The 16,784-nt window shown below is 38.1% G+C and overlaps 1 protein-coding gene across 1 annotated transcript; it reads right to left on the bottom strand.

Moving 5' to 3' along the window:
* Positions 1 to 4,205: 4,205 nt before the first annotated feature.
* LOC137712118 (uncharacterized) lies at positions 4,206 to 9,770 on the bottom strand. The gene is made up of 3 exons (XM_068451262.1): positions 9,763 to 9,770; positions 4,381 to 4,887; positions 4,206 to 4,281 (listed from the first exon to the last, which is right to left on the bottom strand). The coding sequence occupies exons 1-3, from the start codon at positions 9,768 to 9,770 to the stop codon at positions 4,206 to 4,208; spliced, it is 591 nt and encodes a 196-aa protein (XP_068307363.1).
* Positions 9,771 to 16,784: the final 7,014 nt, after the last annotated feature.

The following is a 16,784-nucleotide window of genomic DNA, read 5'->3' as shown; positions in this document are numbered from 1 at the left end:
CAACTACTAAATGCATATTCTAAATATAAAACATTTGGCATGGCATTTTAAAACACAAGTCCATTTAAACACGTTTTCTTGGAAAATACCAAGCATATATATATATATATATATATATATATATATATATATATATATACACAATGAAAACCAAAAGCCCACGCACTGATATGTGGAAGGGTCGTAGCCCCCGAGTCTCGCTTGATTGCGCTCGTCCTCTGGAAAAGTCTCACCTATATGCGAAACAACTATTTTAATGTTATTTTTAAGCACATATACAAAACTAGGTAATAACTTCCCATACGTTGCTCAATGAGGGTGTTTAAATATACCAACATGATATGGTTAACCCCACGAACATCCCCATATTTCAGAAAAAAATTTCCGATGTCCCACGCGTCGGCCAAGGCACGGCCACAAGCAGGCATGTGCCTGGCACGCTGGACAGAATCCCTAACGGCGTTAGGGAATATTTCGTTAAATAATGGAATATACTGTTAAATATACCTGACGTCGTTAGCATATTCTGTTAACTTTGACAGAATATTCTCTTCCTTCTTCCTTGGTTCACCGGAGTCTGACGCCGGCCACCGGTTATAGATTCTGGGAAAATTTCAAACCTTAATATCTCATCCATTTCTCAACCAAAATTCATGAAATTTGTACCAAAATGCAGCTTAGGACCAAAAGAACACATCTTTACCACTTTTAGGACCTAAAACCAACGGAAATTTGTGAAAACCGGCCAAACCCTGCAACTCGATAAACCCAAGTGTTCCTACATCAAAACTATTCTAAAATTGATCCAAAGTGCTAGAAAAGCAAGAATAGAACTTCTTAAGTCTCAAAACTACTTGAAACCTTCGTGATCACGGCCGAGAAATTTTCACCCTTCACCAGAGATCGGAGAACTCAAGTTCTACAAGTCTTTACATCCAATCAAAACTATATCCTAACTTCTGAGCTTGCAAGGAGCATGAAAATGACTTCTACAACTTCGATCCATGAGTGATGAAGTTGGTCGAAAGGTTGTTCGTACAGTTGTACGGAAATGGAAGACAAATCCGAGAGGAGGAGAGAGAAAAAAAGGTCAACGGGTGTGTGTGTGGGGGGTCCAGGTTGGCAACCAAACAAAACAAACAAAAATCTTAACTTCCAATTGGGTCCAAATATTTAGGAAGGAAAAGAATTGGTCCCAAACCTTAAGCTCATTCACACAACACACTCAATGTTCAAGGGAATAAAAGTCATTTCCACGCTATCAAGGACAAAATATATTATAATTCGAGACGGGTTGTCACAGCCTACCCCCCTTAAGAAAATTTCGTCCCCGAAATTTCGTACTATAACATAACAATCCACTAATAATCATAAACAAGCGTGGATACAAATCCCTCATACAGTCCTCCGTCTCCCAAGTAGCTTCCTCCACCGAGTGATTTCTCCACAAAACTTTCACTAAGTGCACGGTTTTATTCCTTGAAACCTTGTCTTTCCAATCCAAAATCATCATTGGCTCCACGTCATAAGTCAAATCTAGATTAATTTCCAGTGGTTGAAAAGGTATCACATGTGATGGATTTGAGACATAATGACGAAGCATGGAAACATGAAAAACATCATGTACTTTAGATAACTCTGGAGGCAACCCAAGCCTGTAAGCAACTTCACCGACTCGCTCGGTGCTCTGATACCGTTTGATGTACCTAGGACTTAGCTTACCTTTTTCCCCGAATCGTACTACACCTTTCCATGGTGATAACTTCAAAAATACCCAATCACCAACTTTATACACCCGGTCAATGGCATGCTTATATGCTAGACTTTTTTGTCAATCCTGGGTCGTTTTCAGGTTAGACTTAATTACCTGAATATTCTGAGTAGTCTCATCTACAATCTCAGGGCCCACCAATACTCTTTCACCAACCTCCGACCAGCACAATGGCGTACGACAAGACTTACCATAAAGTGCCTCAAAATATGACATACCAATGCTTGAATTGTAGTTGTTATTGTAGACAAACTCCATCAAATATAACCGTTGATGCTAGGCGTCACCAAACTGTAATACGGAAGATCTTAACATATCCTCCAACGTCTGAATGGTCTTCTCAGATTGACCGTCTGTTTGAGGATGATATGCCGTACTGTAAAGTAACCTGAAACCCAGAGCCTACTGAAATGCCACCCAGAACTTAGAAGTGAACCTAGGATCCCAATTCGAAATGATACTAACCAGAACCCCATGGTATTTAACAATCTTCGATATAAACAATTCAGCTAATCGGCTGAAAGAATATTTCTCCTTTACTGGAATAAAATGCGTTGATTTAGTAAGCCGATCCATAATCACCCAAATACCACCATAACCATTTCATGTACGAGGAAGTTTATACACGAAATTCATGGTAATATTTTCCCATTTCCACTATGGAACGGGAAGTGGCTGCATCAATCCAAATGGCTTTTTCCTCTCAGCCTTGACTTGCTGGCAAATGGCACACTTACTCACATATTCATCAATTTGTCTTTTCATGCCAGGCCAGTAATAAAATGGTTGAATGGTATGATACATTTGAGTACCTCTAGGATGCATTGCTTATGCCAATAAATGAGCTTCATCAAGAATTTCTTTCTTTAATTTAACATTATTTGGCACGTACATTCGTCTCTCTTGCATAAGTATACCATCAGACTCCCGAACTCTAAGATCTTTCTTTTTCCCCTGTGAAATAGCTTGAATTAACTCCTGGGTTTCTTCATCATTCATCTGAGCCTCGAGCACACGATCAATTAAAATTGGTCTAACCTGGAAACTAGCAAGCAAAGCTTCATCCCGATCTTCCACCCCTAACTTTACTCCAGTGGATCTCAAATTTGCAAGAAGAGGGATACGACAAGTGTATAAAGCATTAATTCGGCCTTGTGACTTCCTATTAAGTACGTCTACCACCATATTTGCACGACTAGGGTGATACTCAATCGTGCAATCATAATCACTGAGCAACTCTATCCACCTTCGCTGTCGAAGATTTAGATCCCTCTGGGTGAACAGATATTGAAGACTTTTATGATACATAAAAATCTTACATTTTTCTCCATAAAGATAATGTCTCCAAATCTTCAAGGCAAAAATAATGGCTGCTAATTCAAGATCATGAGTAGGATAATTCATCTCATGAGGCTTCAACTGTCATGAAGCATAAGCAATCACCTTATCATGCTGCATCAACACACAACCCAAACCATTTAAGGAAGCATCACTGTAGATTTCGAAATTAACACTATTATCTAGGAGCGCCAAAACAGGTGCATGAGTGAGACAATACTTCAACTGTTCGAAACTCTACTCACAATTATCATCCCACTCATATTTAACATCTTTTCTTGTCAACCTTGTTAGTGGTAATGCAATAACTGAAAAATCTTTAACAAACCGTCGATACTAACCTACTAGACCAAGGAAACTCTGTACCTCCGTGACGGTTTGTGGCTGCTCTCAATTCTCAATGGCTGCTACCTTTTGAGGGTCCACTTGAATACCTTGGGCGGATATAACATGTCCCAAAAATGCCACTTGATTTAACCAAAATTGGCATTTGCTAAACTTAGCATACAATTGATGTTCCCTCAATTTCTTCAACACCAAAGTAAGATGTCGAACATGCTATGCTTTAAACTTAGAAGTACACTAGAATATCATCAATAAAGACAATGATAAACCTATCTAAATATGGCTGGAATACTCGATTCATCAAACCCATAAAAGTTGCAGGTGCATTAGTTAATCCGAATGGCATTACAAGAAACTCATAATGATCGTATCGAGTCCTAAAAGCTGTTTTAGGAACATCCTCACTTTTAATCTTTAATTGATAGTAACCAGACCTCAAATCAATCTTCGAAAACACACAGGCGCCCCGAAGCTGAAGAAATAAATCATCTATACGTGGCAATGGATAACGGTTTTTAATTGTTACCTTATTCAACTACCGATAATCAATACATAACCTCAAAGTCCCATCTTTCTTTCGCACAAATAAAACTGGAGCTCCCCAGGGTGAAATACTAGTCTGAATAAAACCCTTATAAACTAATTCTTGCAACTAAATTTTTAATTCCCTCAATTTAGCAGGAGCCATTCGATAAGGAGTTAAAGATATAGTATCTGCACCAGGAAGTAAATCAATAGTGAACTCCACGTCTCAATTTGGCGACAATCCAGGTAAATCATCAGGGAATACATCAGGAAAATGCTTGACTACTCGTACATCCTCCACACTGTTAGGAACATTATCATTCAGCACCACATGAGCCAAATATCCCTAACAACCTTTTGTTAACAACCTTTTAGCCCTTATGGTAGAAATAACACCATACCTCACCCCACCACGATCGCCCACAAACGTAACCTCAGGTAACCCAGGACGATGAAACGTGACTATCTTCCCATAACAATCTATATTGGCACGATTGTAATGTAACCAATATGTGCCCAAAATAACATCAAAATCAACAATATCTAACGGGATAAAGTCAGCTGGCATAACAACATCCTCTACTAACACGGGACATCCTGGATATACACAACTAACAAAACATCTTTCCCTTCTAGGCATTGCAAACTCTAAATCATACCCAAGAGGTGTAAGATGAGGTTGTGTCATCTGAGCAAATTTATGAGAAATAACAGAATACGTAGCACCACAATCAATTAATACTCTAGCAAAATGACCAAGAATATTCAACATACCTATGATCAAATCAGGATTATTCTGAGCATCCTGCAATGTAATGTGGTGAATACGTAGCACCACATCCTTACCACTTTTAGGATCTAAAACCAACGGAATCTCGTCGGAAAAATTCGTGAAAACCGACCAAACCCTGCAACTTGATAAACCCAAGTGTTCCTACATCAAAACTATTCTAAAATTGATCCAAAGTGCTAGAAAAGCAAGAATAGAACCTTCTTAAGTTTCAAAACTACCTGAAACCTTTGCGATCACGTCCGAGAAATTTTCGCCCTTCACCGGAGATCGGATAACTCGAGTTCTACAAGTCCTCAAGTCCAACCAAAACTACAGCTCGACTTCTAAGCTTGCGAGGAGCATGAAAACAACTTCCACAACTTCGATCCGTGAGTGATGAAGTTGGTTGAGAGGTTGTTTGTACAGTTGTACGGAAATGGAAGAAAAATCCGAGAGGAGGTGAGAGAGAAAAAGGGTCAACGGGTGTGTGTGTGTGTGTGTGGTCTGAGTTGGCAACCAAACAAAACAAACAAAAATCTTAACTTCCAATTGGGTCCAAATATTTAGGAAGGAAAGGAAGTGGTCCCAAACCCTAAGCTCATTCACATAACACACTCAACGTTCAAGGGCATAAAAGTCATTTCCACACTATCGAGGACAAAATATATTATAATTCGGGATGGGTTGTCACATTAAGTGTTATACGTACGAAATAAATAAATTTAAATCTACTTAATAACTATATATATATATATATGTACCATTGAACTTGATGGGATACGAATTCTACGAAACTAATTTCAACGATCTAACCATTAAACTTGTTTGTATATGTTTCAAGATCGCATCAACAAAAAATCGTAAAAAACAAATATTCAGAGATCAAGTAACGGGACAAAACTTTTCGACGGTTATCAACGAAAAATCACGATTTAACGGTTATTTTAACTCCGATTTTGATGATTTTTTTTTACAGCTACACTCTTTGACTCTATATGAATATGATGAATGAACTCGATCTTCAATTTAAAATATTTACGTTAGTGGATACCACAAAATCTTATGTTATACTTAATGAAAGTATGAATAAACTCTTAAGTGTTAGTGAATCTATCATTTTGATGGGATACGCATTCTATGAAACTAATTTCAACGATCAAACCGTCAAACTTGTTTGTATATGCTTCTAGGTTGCATACGCTAAAAATTGCAAAAAACAAACATTCAGAGATCAAGTAACGGGACAAAATTTTTCGATGGTTATCAATGAAAAATCACGATTTAATGGTTATTTTAACTCCGATTTTGATGATTTTATTACAGCTACACTCATTGACTCTATATGAATACAATAAATAAATTTGATCTTCAATTTAAAATATTTACACTAGTGGATACCACAAAGTCTTATGTCATGATGATCGATGAAAATTGAGGATTTTGTAAAAGGAATAACATGCCAGTTTTGAGCTACATTGGCAAGGTTTAAACTTTTGAGAAAGGCTTCACAACCTTGAAAACAAAAACTCTTTCATTTTGCATATCCTTGCACATTTAATATTTTGTAATAGACTAATAGTGTATGGATGTTTGTTTATTAGGCTCTTATTTTCGAGTGTAGATGTAGTACTTAAACGACAAATGTGTTTTAATGTTTTGAAGTAATATTTATGTGGCAATGTGTGATATGTGCAAATTTAAGAAAAAAATAAATATTTTTCTTAACGGGTCATAACAGGTGTGACACGACACGACCCGACCCGTTAAGATAACAGGTGTTACACGAACACGACAGACACGACCCGTTTGCCAGGCCTACTTGAAACATATGTTAAGACTTACACAATAATTTGCTAACACTAGGAAGTAGACTTCCCCCACATTTAAGGTATTTATAAGATGGTCTCTAACCTTGACATACCTTAAACAATTACTCATTATAAGAGATGACTTCTTGGTTATCTCATTCAAATAATAATTACTTTTCCATTCTTCTTAAGTAAAACTCATATATCAAAAGATAGATAAGCTATCCCTACATTTTTCCATAATTGTGGTTGTTTTTAACTTTATTGTTAAGTTGATCATGATTTATACTTTAGGAAGTAGGAAACAATAGAGATAGACTTTATCTATCATCTTAGGCCTTCCTGCCTCACTAGCCATTATGGGAAAAAAAAAAAAAAACACTTCTTGGCTTTCATCCTTTACTTACTATGACTTACATGCATGACCCAATGGCCATGCCCATTCATATGCTTATTTAATCAACACCATCGTGTCTAATTCAACTGTGTATGCCTATTCAATAAGCATCAATTCCAATGTCTCGATCCTCATTCCTTTTTATGAAAGACCCCCACAATTTCAGTGTATAATTTATCTCAAAGGAATTGGTTTTTGGTTTTATCCATGACTAACATGAACAAATAATGCAAGACTTTCACCATGACTAATACGAGTAGATGCAAGACTATTTTGAATTTCATAATACTACTTGGCTTCTTTTACTCGTATTTCTAGTCTCAAGATGTAGTCTGCATATTTTATATTAGTGCCACAAGTTCTGGTATGCAAATGTTCCTTCTAATGCCCTGCAACAACTTTTGGCGAAAGGAGCATAGACATTTAACATTTTGTGCTTTAATTTTAGCGACCGTCATCACCTTATTGTGATAGCTATTAACAAATATACACAATTACTACAATCATGCTATGTCCTGAAAATGTTTAAACACATTCTCATTACCAACTATATATTTGTTGGTGTCTTCACAGTCTGCACATGCTTTGGGACATGACCGAACTCAAAACGATATTTATGCAGTTATCTAGACCGAATACACCACCACCATAGTATCTTTCCCAATTAAATGGTGTGTAGCAGTTAATTTGATAACTAATTGCAATTTTACGTCAAAAAGGTGTGTGAAAGAAAAAAATGGCATCTAAGTCGCAGATTCAATGACTATTGCGAATACCAAATGAGATCCAAGTGTAATACACTGTTATCTTAAACAATTGCAAGAGATTCTAGAAAATACATACATCCCAAAAAATCACATAGACACACACACACTCACACACACACACACACACACACACATGTTGTAATATTGTGAAAACGAATATCCTATGTCGAATGAAACGAGAACACATGTACAAAGTAGATTTGTATTGATTTGAATTTATAGATTACAATCTCTATTTCAACTTTTCCTTTGATTCAGTCTTCAAATTTGATGTAGATGATTGATTGTTGATCTAAGGGTCGTGATGACTTGATCTTGGACGAACGATTGAACGATTGCTTCAAGTTTTGAGCTTAAAAACAATGCGTGGATGGTCTTCACCTCAAGGTGCGGCAAAGATGATGTTGAGGGGGGACTTTGTTGATTCAAGGGTCTTGTCGACTTGATCTTGAAATGAAAGTCGTTACAAGTTTTGAGCTTGCAACAAAGTCTTGAAGGAATCGGCACGAGTGCTTGTTGATTCTGCAAGGGAGTGCTTCGGCTTTGGTTGAAAGAAAGCTTCGGATTTGGTTGAATGTTCTTTGAAGAGAGCTTTGGCAGCGTATTAGTCTTCAAGGATTTGGCAGAGGTTGGCCCTTCAATGCATAAATTGTCGACCTTGAATGTAGAAATTGTCGACACTTCGACAATTAAGCTTGTTTGAAGACCTTGTATTTATAGACTTATCAAAGCTTGCATGTGGATAGATTTTGCTTGATTTGTGTCTTGATTGTCCATGGGAGAATTTAGGTATGTTTTGTGTCTTAATTTCAGCCATTTTCCTTTGCTTGGCCAAATTATAGAGCTTTGTTGCCTATTTTGTGAGCAATCTCTTGCTTGTTTCATGAATATACTTTAGTTTTCCTTCCGGTTTTGAGAGCAATTTGGTCCCCTTGCCGATTTTAAGGAGAGATCCCCCTCTTTGCCGAAATTTCGGGAAGTTTTATTCTTCATTTGCTTGATTTGTGCCACATATCATTGATGACTTGTCCATTTGTGATGAGTCATACACCACGTCAAACTTTGTAATGCATCATTTGTATGCAACAAAATTTACATGACTACAAATGCCCCTACTTCAAGGCGCGTTGTAGGCATGTGCTTGCAAGATGTAGGAAACGTGTTTTGAAGTCCTGCAATGTGAATGTTCTAACTCAAGGGTTGTTAAGACTTAATCTTGAATTAGTTTGCTTCTTCAAGGGTTGTGGAGGCGTATTTATTGAATTGAGATGATGAATTTCATCAAGGGCCATTGAGGCGTTTTCTTGAACGAAACATTTCTTCAACGACTGTTAAGGCTTGGTCTTGAATAAATGAAAACTTTCTTCAAGGGCCATAGAGGCTTGATCTTGAATGAAAAAATTTGAAAATAGATAAATCGACACATACTTATTGTGCGTATTGATTTTCCATAATTTTGACAAAATACGTTTGGTGTATTTTGAATTTTTTTCCTTGTGTTTGTAGGAAACAAATGTTTTTCCTTCTTTAGGTAGGAATCTCCTTCAATTTTGGTAATGAGGGTGACTTCCTTCAAAGTGTTAGAAAGCTTTAGTGATTTCCTTCAAGGTTTTGGAAAGATTTAATGCCTGTCCTTGGGTAAGTAGGATGTGCATTTTTATCTTTCCCTTTTCTTTTCCATGGCAACGAGGGAGTGTATTTTCCTTTTCCCTTTACTTTTCCATGCCAAGGAGGCAGTGTATTTTCCTTTCCCTTATTGATTTCCATGTCAAGGAGGGGTATTTTTCCCTTCCCCTTTTGATTTCCATGGCAAGGAAGGAACTTTCCCTTTGTTTTGGGAAACTTGAAGACTTTGTCTTTACCTTGGAGGGGTTTCCTTCTTTGAATTTTGGCAAAAGGGCTATTTCCTTTGATGTTTTGGAAATTTTGAAGCCCTTTCCTTTTTTTTTTTTTTTTTTTTTTTTGATTTCCTTTTTTTTTCTTTGCTGATTTTTGGTGCAAAAAACAGCATGCTTTTCTCCTTGTTGGCTGAAACTTACCTTGCCATTTTTGCTTGGAATTTGCTTCCTTCTTTTGGTTGGAATGTGCTTCCTTGTTTTGATTTTCCTTTTGCTATTTGGGTATGTATTTCACTTATAACATTCGGAAGCAATTGACCCTTATTTATAGGACAATTGGGTGTGTATTTTTTTCACAATTCACATCCTTGCCGTGCACAGCCATTGTGTTAGCTGTCGTGCCCTTTTTGCTGCTGCTGCCATGTGTGCTGCTTGCTTTAAGCTTGTTGCAGTGCGTCACTTTTTACCATGTGGTGTTGTGCAAAAGACTATAGCGGGGTTTCATTGTGTAGTGCCTTTTGGTCACCGTTTTCCTTTGGTGGTGACGTTGTCATGTAGTGCAAGAAACTACTTGCGTAATGCGATTGCGTAGCATTTTGGTTTTCTTTGCTACTGTAGCGTGCTTTGAAGGATCGTCTTGTAGCTGCCCTCTTTACCATGCTGCTCAAGCTTTTTGTGGCTAATTTCTTTTCGTTGTTGTGACTTTGTCATCGTCATCCTTCAACGCTCATGAGGTTTATCTCGCATGTCTTTTGCTTTATTGAAGCAAATTTTTTTTTTCTTGTTGCCCCACTCTTATGCTTATGTTGTCTTTTCTTCTTTTTTTTTTTTCATTGCAGCCATGGTATTTTTCAAGTGCTTTAAGAGCAGTACCATCATTATTCTTGTAAGGGAAGGCGATTCGCAAGATAGGGGAACAACGTTGAAACTTTGTGCACCATTGACTGGCCCTAAGGTGCTTGTTCTTCCAGCAAAAGATAACTCGATGCATATCAAGTCATGGCCTTCTGAAGTATCTTGGGAGGTGATAGATTTTGGTCAACTAAATATAAAGAAGAAAGCATGTACATCAAGAATTCTTATCTTGAACCCTTTGCACCATGTTCATGACAATTCCTTGGGCTTTGTTTAAGCTTCTCGGTGATCGTATCCGTAATGGAGCTGTGACTTGGAATAACACTTTGCCGACTACTGGAGAAGCTGTATTTGTTGAGTTTTATTGGGATTGGCTTAAAGATGTCTTGAGTAGATCTAAAGATGTGTTTACCAACATGGGCCTTTATCACGCTGTGTACGCATCTTTGTTTATTTATGATCTTAATCCTTCTGTCCTTCATGCCTTCTTTGAGCATTGGTGTTCAGTGACCAACACATTTCATACGTCACAAGGGGAGATGTCGATTTCACTTTGGGATCTCCACAAGATAGGAGGCTTGCAGATCTAGGGTAAGTTTTACGATGAGGTTGTTCCTAGCGTGGAGGAATTTTCTTATTGCAATAGCCGAGAATTGCCTGCTAGTTGCCGCTATTTATTTTAGAAGTATCCCAAGCCTTCCTAGGAAGCTCAGGGTAAGTCAGGTGTGAAGATTTCTTCATGGATCCGATTTTGGTATTGGGATGCCATGAAGTACAATAAGTCTTTGAAGAAAAGTGGCTACAACAAGACCATTAAGCCAAAGAGAGACTTAAACCCGTCAGGTGCCATTGGTTTAGCTAGGCGTCGTACCCCTGCCGAGTTGAAAGCGTTTGAGGATCTTGATGTAGCATTAGAGCACGTGGAAGAATCTTAACCATTTTCTTAGCTTGTTGGCTTTGTAAATTTGTTTTCCCCAAAAACGACGTCAACTTTATTTACCCTAGAGTCTTCAAAGTGGCTAGCAAGATGGCCGCATGTGAATGTTTCAGCCTTGCTATTCCGGTCTTAGCCAATATATATGATGGCTTGAGTGTTGTTTTAAACTCGACAAGCACCGAAGATCGTGCTGTGGTACTTCCCTACCACTATGTGTACTATTAGTTGGGTGAGTACTTTGGCACTCATTTTTCTTCATCGACTTTAGACAAGTTAGAGCATTTGATGACAAAGTACTCTGGTGTGCTTTCTACAAAGAGCCTTGATGATTTGCAGGCACAAGCATTGTTTAGAAGTTGTGACGGTTTGAAGATGGACCATCTGGCGAGAGTTGGCTCAGCGCGGCGATATCTATAGATGATTCACACCTTCGTTTCCCAGACTTGTCTTATCTTACAATTCTTCGCTCGGGTTATATTTCTTTGCAGCGATGAGGCCGATGTATTGTTTAGCCGTATAGTCCTTACTGTTTTAGTAGGCAGTTTGGTTTTGTCCAACATATGCCAGGCAAGTTGAAGGAAAACACATAGTCGGAATCCTTGCAAGCCATGTATATGTATTGAGAGTCTTGTACCAGTGCATGCACAAATGCTTCTATTACCCTGCCAGCTAAGGATGAGTTCAAGAGCAATCCAGTGACCCGTGCCTATGTAGGTTAGCGATCAAAGGTACACCATGAAGATTTGGGGACGGCAGGTGGCACAAATTCTTCTCGTTCATGCAATGATGCGCTGACAGAAGGTTGTTCTGCGGTTCCTACGCAGTTGGCACCTTTTAATTGTGCAAGTGCACCTCATTTACAAGATAGACCTGTGACTTTTGCTCTTCCACGCTCGTGTTTGTCTTTTCATCACTCGGATGCTTTTGAAAAGGCGGGTGATGAAGTTGACTCGCATGAAGATGAACTTGTTTTATGGCAACATCAACAAGTTTTGAAAAAATGATTGTTTAAAGGTGCTCTGGATGATAGCGACGTCAATTTTCATCATAAAAAGAAGAAAGTGTTTAGGCCTCCTTAGTTTGATGGTCGTGTGTCCTTTGAGAAAGATGTATGTATTTTCTTTTTTCTTTTTTAGTGATTTCTTATGATTTTGTTGGTTTAGGTTTTATTTCTAACATCTTTCTTTGTCATCTTTAGGCTGGGCCTTCTTGTTCTTTTAACTTGGCGAACATAGGCGTTCATTCCTTTATGAAGATGTTATTTGGAGACAATCTACCTACAAACGAGGAGATTGGAGATCCGCCCGATGTAGAGCTTGTTCCAAATCCGCCAAGTTTCCCAAGTTTACCATGTGCAGGTGAAGGTATGCAAGAGCCCGTCATGCGTTCAACACCTTTGCCAACTAGCTCTGAGATCTTTCTGAGAGGGGCGAACCTTAGTGTCACTAAGCAGCTTATCCATTGCATCAAACTTCGTGCGGCCATGGATATTAAGAGCCACATTAAGAACAAGATTTCAAAGTGCCCATTGGAAGACCTTGCGTTGCTCAAGAATGACTTGTCGAAGCTTGTTTCTATGATTGACAACCTTAACGTTGATTTCTTATTCTTAAGAGTTAAGATTGTAGAACTTTTGGCCGCCTCAACTAAGTATTGTTCCTTGCATGTTATTTGCTCAAAGAAGTTGAGCCTAGAGGTTAAAGCTCAATAACTTGCGGCAATAGACTTATCAATTGCCCAAGTTCGGTATTCTCAGCAAGTTATTTTAGAAAGTTATCAAGTCACATGGACTTCTTTAGCTTCCATCCAGATATGTCTAGAAGCGTTGGCACATGAGCGAGAGCATTTGGAAACTGAAGCATCATGACTTTAAGGTGTTATCTCAGAGCAGGAAGGTACACTTTCTCATCATCAAGAAGTGATTTCACACATAGAGCGAGAGAATGGCGCGGCCATAGAAGTGCCCACCTTGTTTCCCACCGATGTAGAGACTTTGAAGACTTTGGAAAGCTTGCTTGAAGATCGTCGCCGTAGTTTTAGGGACATAGCTTTCAAGTAGTGTCTTCCATTTTTGTACTTGAAGCCTTCTTTGTTTTTACTCATTTTGTAATAAGGCTTTGTCGCCAAATTCTTCCTTTAAAGAAATAAAGTATTCATATTCTTGAATTTTCTATTTATTCTTCAAAATGTTTGTGTGTTTGTTGATGATGTGACTGTACTTAAAGTTCTTTGAGGTTTCAAGTTGCCTACGTACCCTTGGTTGAGGAGGGATCATGACGTAGTTCAAAAGTGGCGGATTGGCGATTTTGATGGTGATTTTGTTTTTGTTTTGCCATACACAATTTATGCTCTTGCGAGCCATGAGCGTTGAATGTCGCCTTTTAAGATTGTGCGAACAAGAAATGTTAAGTGTCGCCTTTTAACTTGTGCAAATAAGCAGCAGTATGCTGTGTGCAATTTAGGCTCATGCGAGCGAGGAGCATTGAGTGTTACCTTTTAAGCTCGTGCGAACTAGGAACGTTGTGCCATGTGCAATTTAGGCTCGTGCAGGCGAAGAGCTTTGAGTGTCGCCTTTTCAGCTCATGCAAACAAGGAGCGTTGGGTGTCACATTTTAAGCTCATGCGAACAAGGAACATTGGGTGTTGTGTGCAATTTAGGCTCATGCATGTGAGGAGCATTGAGTGTCGCATTTTAAGCTCATGCAAATAAGGAGTGTGGTGTCCTGTGCAGTTTAGGCTTATGCATGCGATGAGCATTAAGTGTTGCCTTTTAAGCGTTTGGTTCTTTGTTTTAGGGGTAGCAGCGCTTGAAGAATCTGCCATTGATGGGGTCGATTTTCAAGCCATCTTCCGCCATGATTAAGCAGACGCTGTTGGTGTAGACCTCTTGTATTACGTAAGGTCCATCAATATGAACTTGCTTTTTGTTTTGTGAGTTATGAGGATGGGCCTTCGTAATGCCAAAACAAGATCTCCAGTGTGGAAAGACCTTGGGCGAACCTTCTTGTTAAATGCCTTGGATAGTCGTGCTTGGTAACATTCCAAGTGTTGTTGAGCTTCGAACCTCTTTTCGTCGAGTGTTTTCAACTCTTGAAGTCATAGCTTTGCATTTTCCTCTTCAGTCAAGCCTTCTTGTATAGCCATCCTTATTATTTCAATATAATATATCCGTTACATTTTCCATCCATTGATCCGTTAAGAGCTGACGTGGCTACCACATTTGTGCTGACGTAGCTGACACATTTGTACCACATAGCAAAAAAATAATATTTTATGCATTTAAAATATTATAATAGTTTACCCTATTTAAAAATAAAAAAGGTAAATTTCATTTTATCCTCTCAGGTTTTGGTGCAATTACAACCTCATACAACATCTTTAAAACATTTCAATCTCATACATTTAGTATTATTTTGTTTTCAATTTCATACAATCGTTAAAAAATATGTTAAATTAACCGTTAAGTGATGACGTGGCAAATATGAGGTTCGCATTTGTGATGACATGGCTGCCGCATTTGTGATGACATGGCTGCCACATTTGTGTCACGTGGCTAAACACTCAATAAAAAATTTAAAATATTAAAATAATTAACTAAAGAAAAGTTAAAAAATAAAAATAAAAATAAAAAAAACCCAAAAATCCCCTTCGTCTTCCCCACCCATCACCCACCCCTTTCTCCCATCCATTATCACCCACCCCCAAAAATCCCACCCGAGCCCACCACCTCTGTCTAAGCTCCTGCGTTTTCTGTGGGAGCAGAAACTGCTGGCGAGCGTTTCTACGAATTTATCGGCGATGGGAAGAGGAAAAAGAGATATGAGTGCATGAGATTAGGGTTAGGGTTTGAGGCTTCGCAAACAACTCATCTCCTAGAGAGAGAGAGAGAGAGAGAAATGAGAGAGAGAGAGAATAAGAAGAGCAGAGGAATAAGCTATCAGAAATGGTGAGTGAGGAGGGGATTGAGAAGGGGATTCTGGGGAGGGTGATGGGGGATGGGAGAAGGGGTTGGACTCAGGTGGGATTTTTTGGGGTGGGTGATGATGGATGGGAGAGAGGGGGTGATGGGTGGGGAAGATGATTTCTGGGTTTTTATTTATTTATTGTTTTTTTTTACTTTTCTTTAGAAATTATTTTAATATTTTAAAATTTTTATTCAGTGTTTAGCCACATGGCACAAATGTGGCAGCCACATCATCACAAATGGGGACCCCATATTTACCACGTCATTACTTAACAGTTAATTTAACAGATTTTTTAACGGATGTATTGATGCTAACTAAGTAAGCACACAAATTAAAACCCTCTTGTGACAATTGTAGTAAAGATGCAAGTAGGGATCGTTCTAGACCGGGGATTAGGAGGGATTACTAAATCACTTGGAAACTGACTCAAAAATGTAAAACAAACGTTAAAAACACTAAACTAGACTCAAAGAAAGTAAAACTAAACAATAAAATACTAAAACAAATCAAAAGACTCAAAGAATACAAAACACTTATAAACACAAACTAAGACACTTTCTAACTAAATTAGACACTAAGGTAAAGGGAGATTGGTTTTGGACGAGATTAAACTAAATACACAGATTGTAATTTAAAGGCAGAATATAAATATGAATGTGATGAAAATATGGATGAATGCTAGCTAGAAGGTTCTTCTCCACACATGTCACACTTGCATACAATTTGATTTTCAGTTGGTCTTTCGATAAATTATGAAACTCAACACCCCGGGTTAATTAGGTCCGCTTAAATTAACCGTCAAGTTTTCCTTAAGTTAATGAATTGGATGATTGCATGCGACAACCCAAAGCATTCCCCACAAGTTCCCTACATGAATTGCATAATAGAGATACAAGCAAGAATCATTAAGCATCATGAAAACTATAAGTGTTGACGAGGCATTCGTTACTATGATTGCATGAAACTTATGCCAAGAATTTATTTAACGCGATTGTTTATAAGCAACCTCCACTACTTGTGAATATAAGTTCATAACTATTAGGTGAAATTCACTTATATTCTAGCGTCATATTCATGCATGAAAATTAAGCGTGCACTCTCAATAAACATACACAAATAAGTTATCAATCAAGCAGTTAAACAAATTGAATCCACAATACATGAAATTCCAACCAAAAGTAATCAAATCATATTGCAAGCATAAACATGGTTTCGAATCACCCCCTAACTAAATAGGGATTTAGCCTCTCATGTTCACAACAAGAAAAATAAAATTTAATTTAAACATAATGAACAAAGGATTGATTACACCTAGAACGCCCAACGAATCCACTTGAATTTCTGCGCGTCGAAGCTCCTCTTTCCTCTTCTCCTTGCTGCGGCAGTGAGGTTTTTGGGAATTTCTGGATGTTGTTTTAGTTTGGGAATGGGTTTAGGGTGGTAAAGATGTGCGGCAAGATTGTGGA

Source organism: Pyrus communis, chromosome 13, assembly GCF_963583255.1.
Source record: "Pyrus communis chromosome 13, drPyrComm1.1, whole genome shotgun sequence".
Classification (NCBI taxonomy): domain Eukaryota; kingdom Viridiplantae; phylum Streptophyta; class Magnoliopsida; order Rosales; family Rosaceae; genus Pyrus; species Pyrus communis.
Note: the sequence above shows the minus strand (reverse complement) of the source record. Positions and strands in the feature narration are given on the sequence as shown.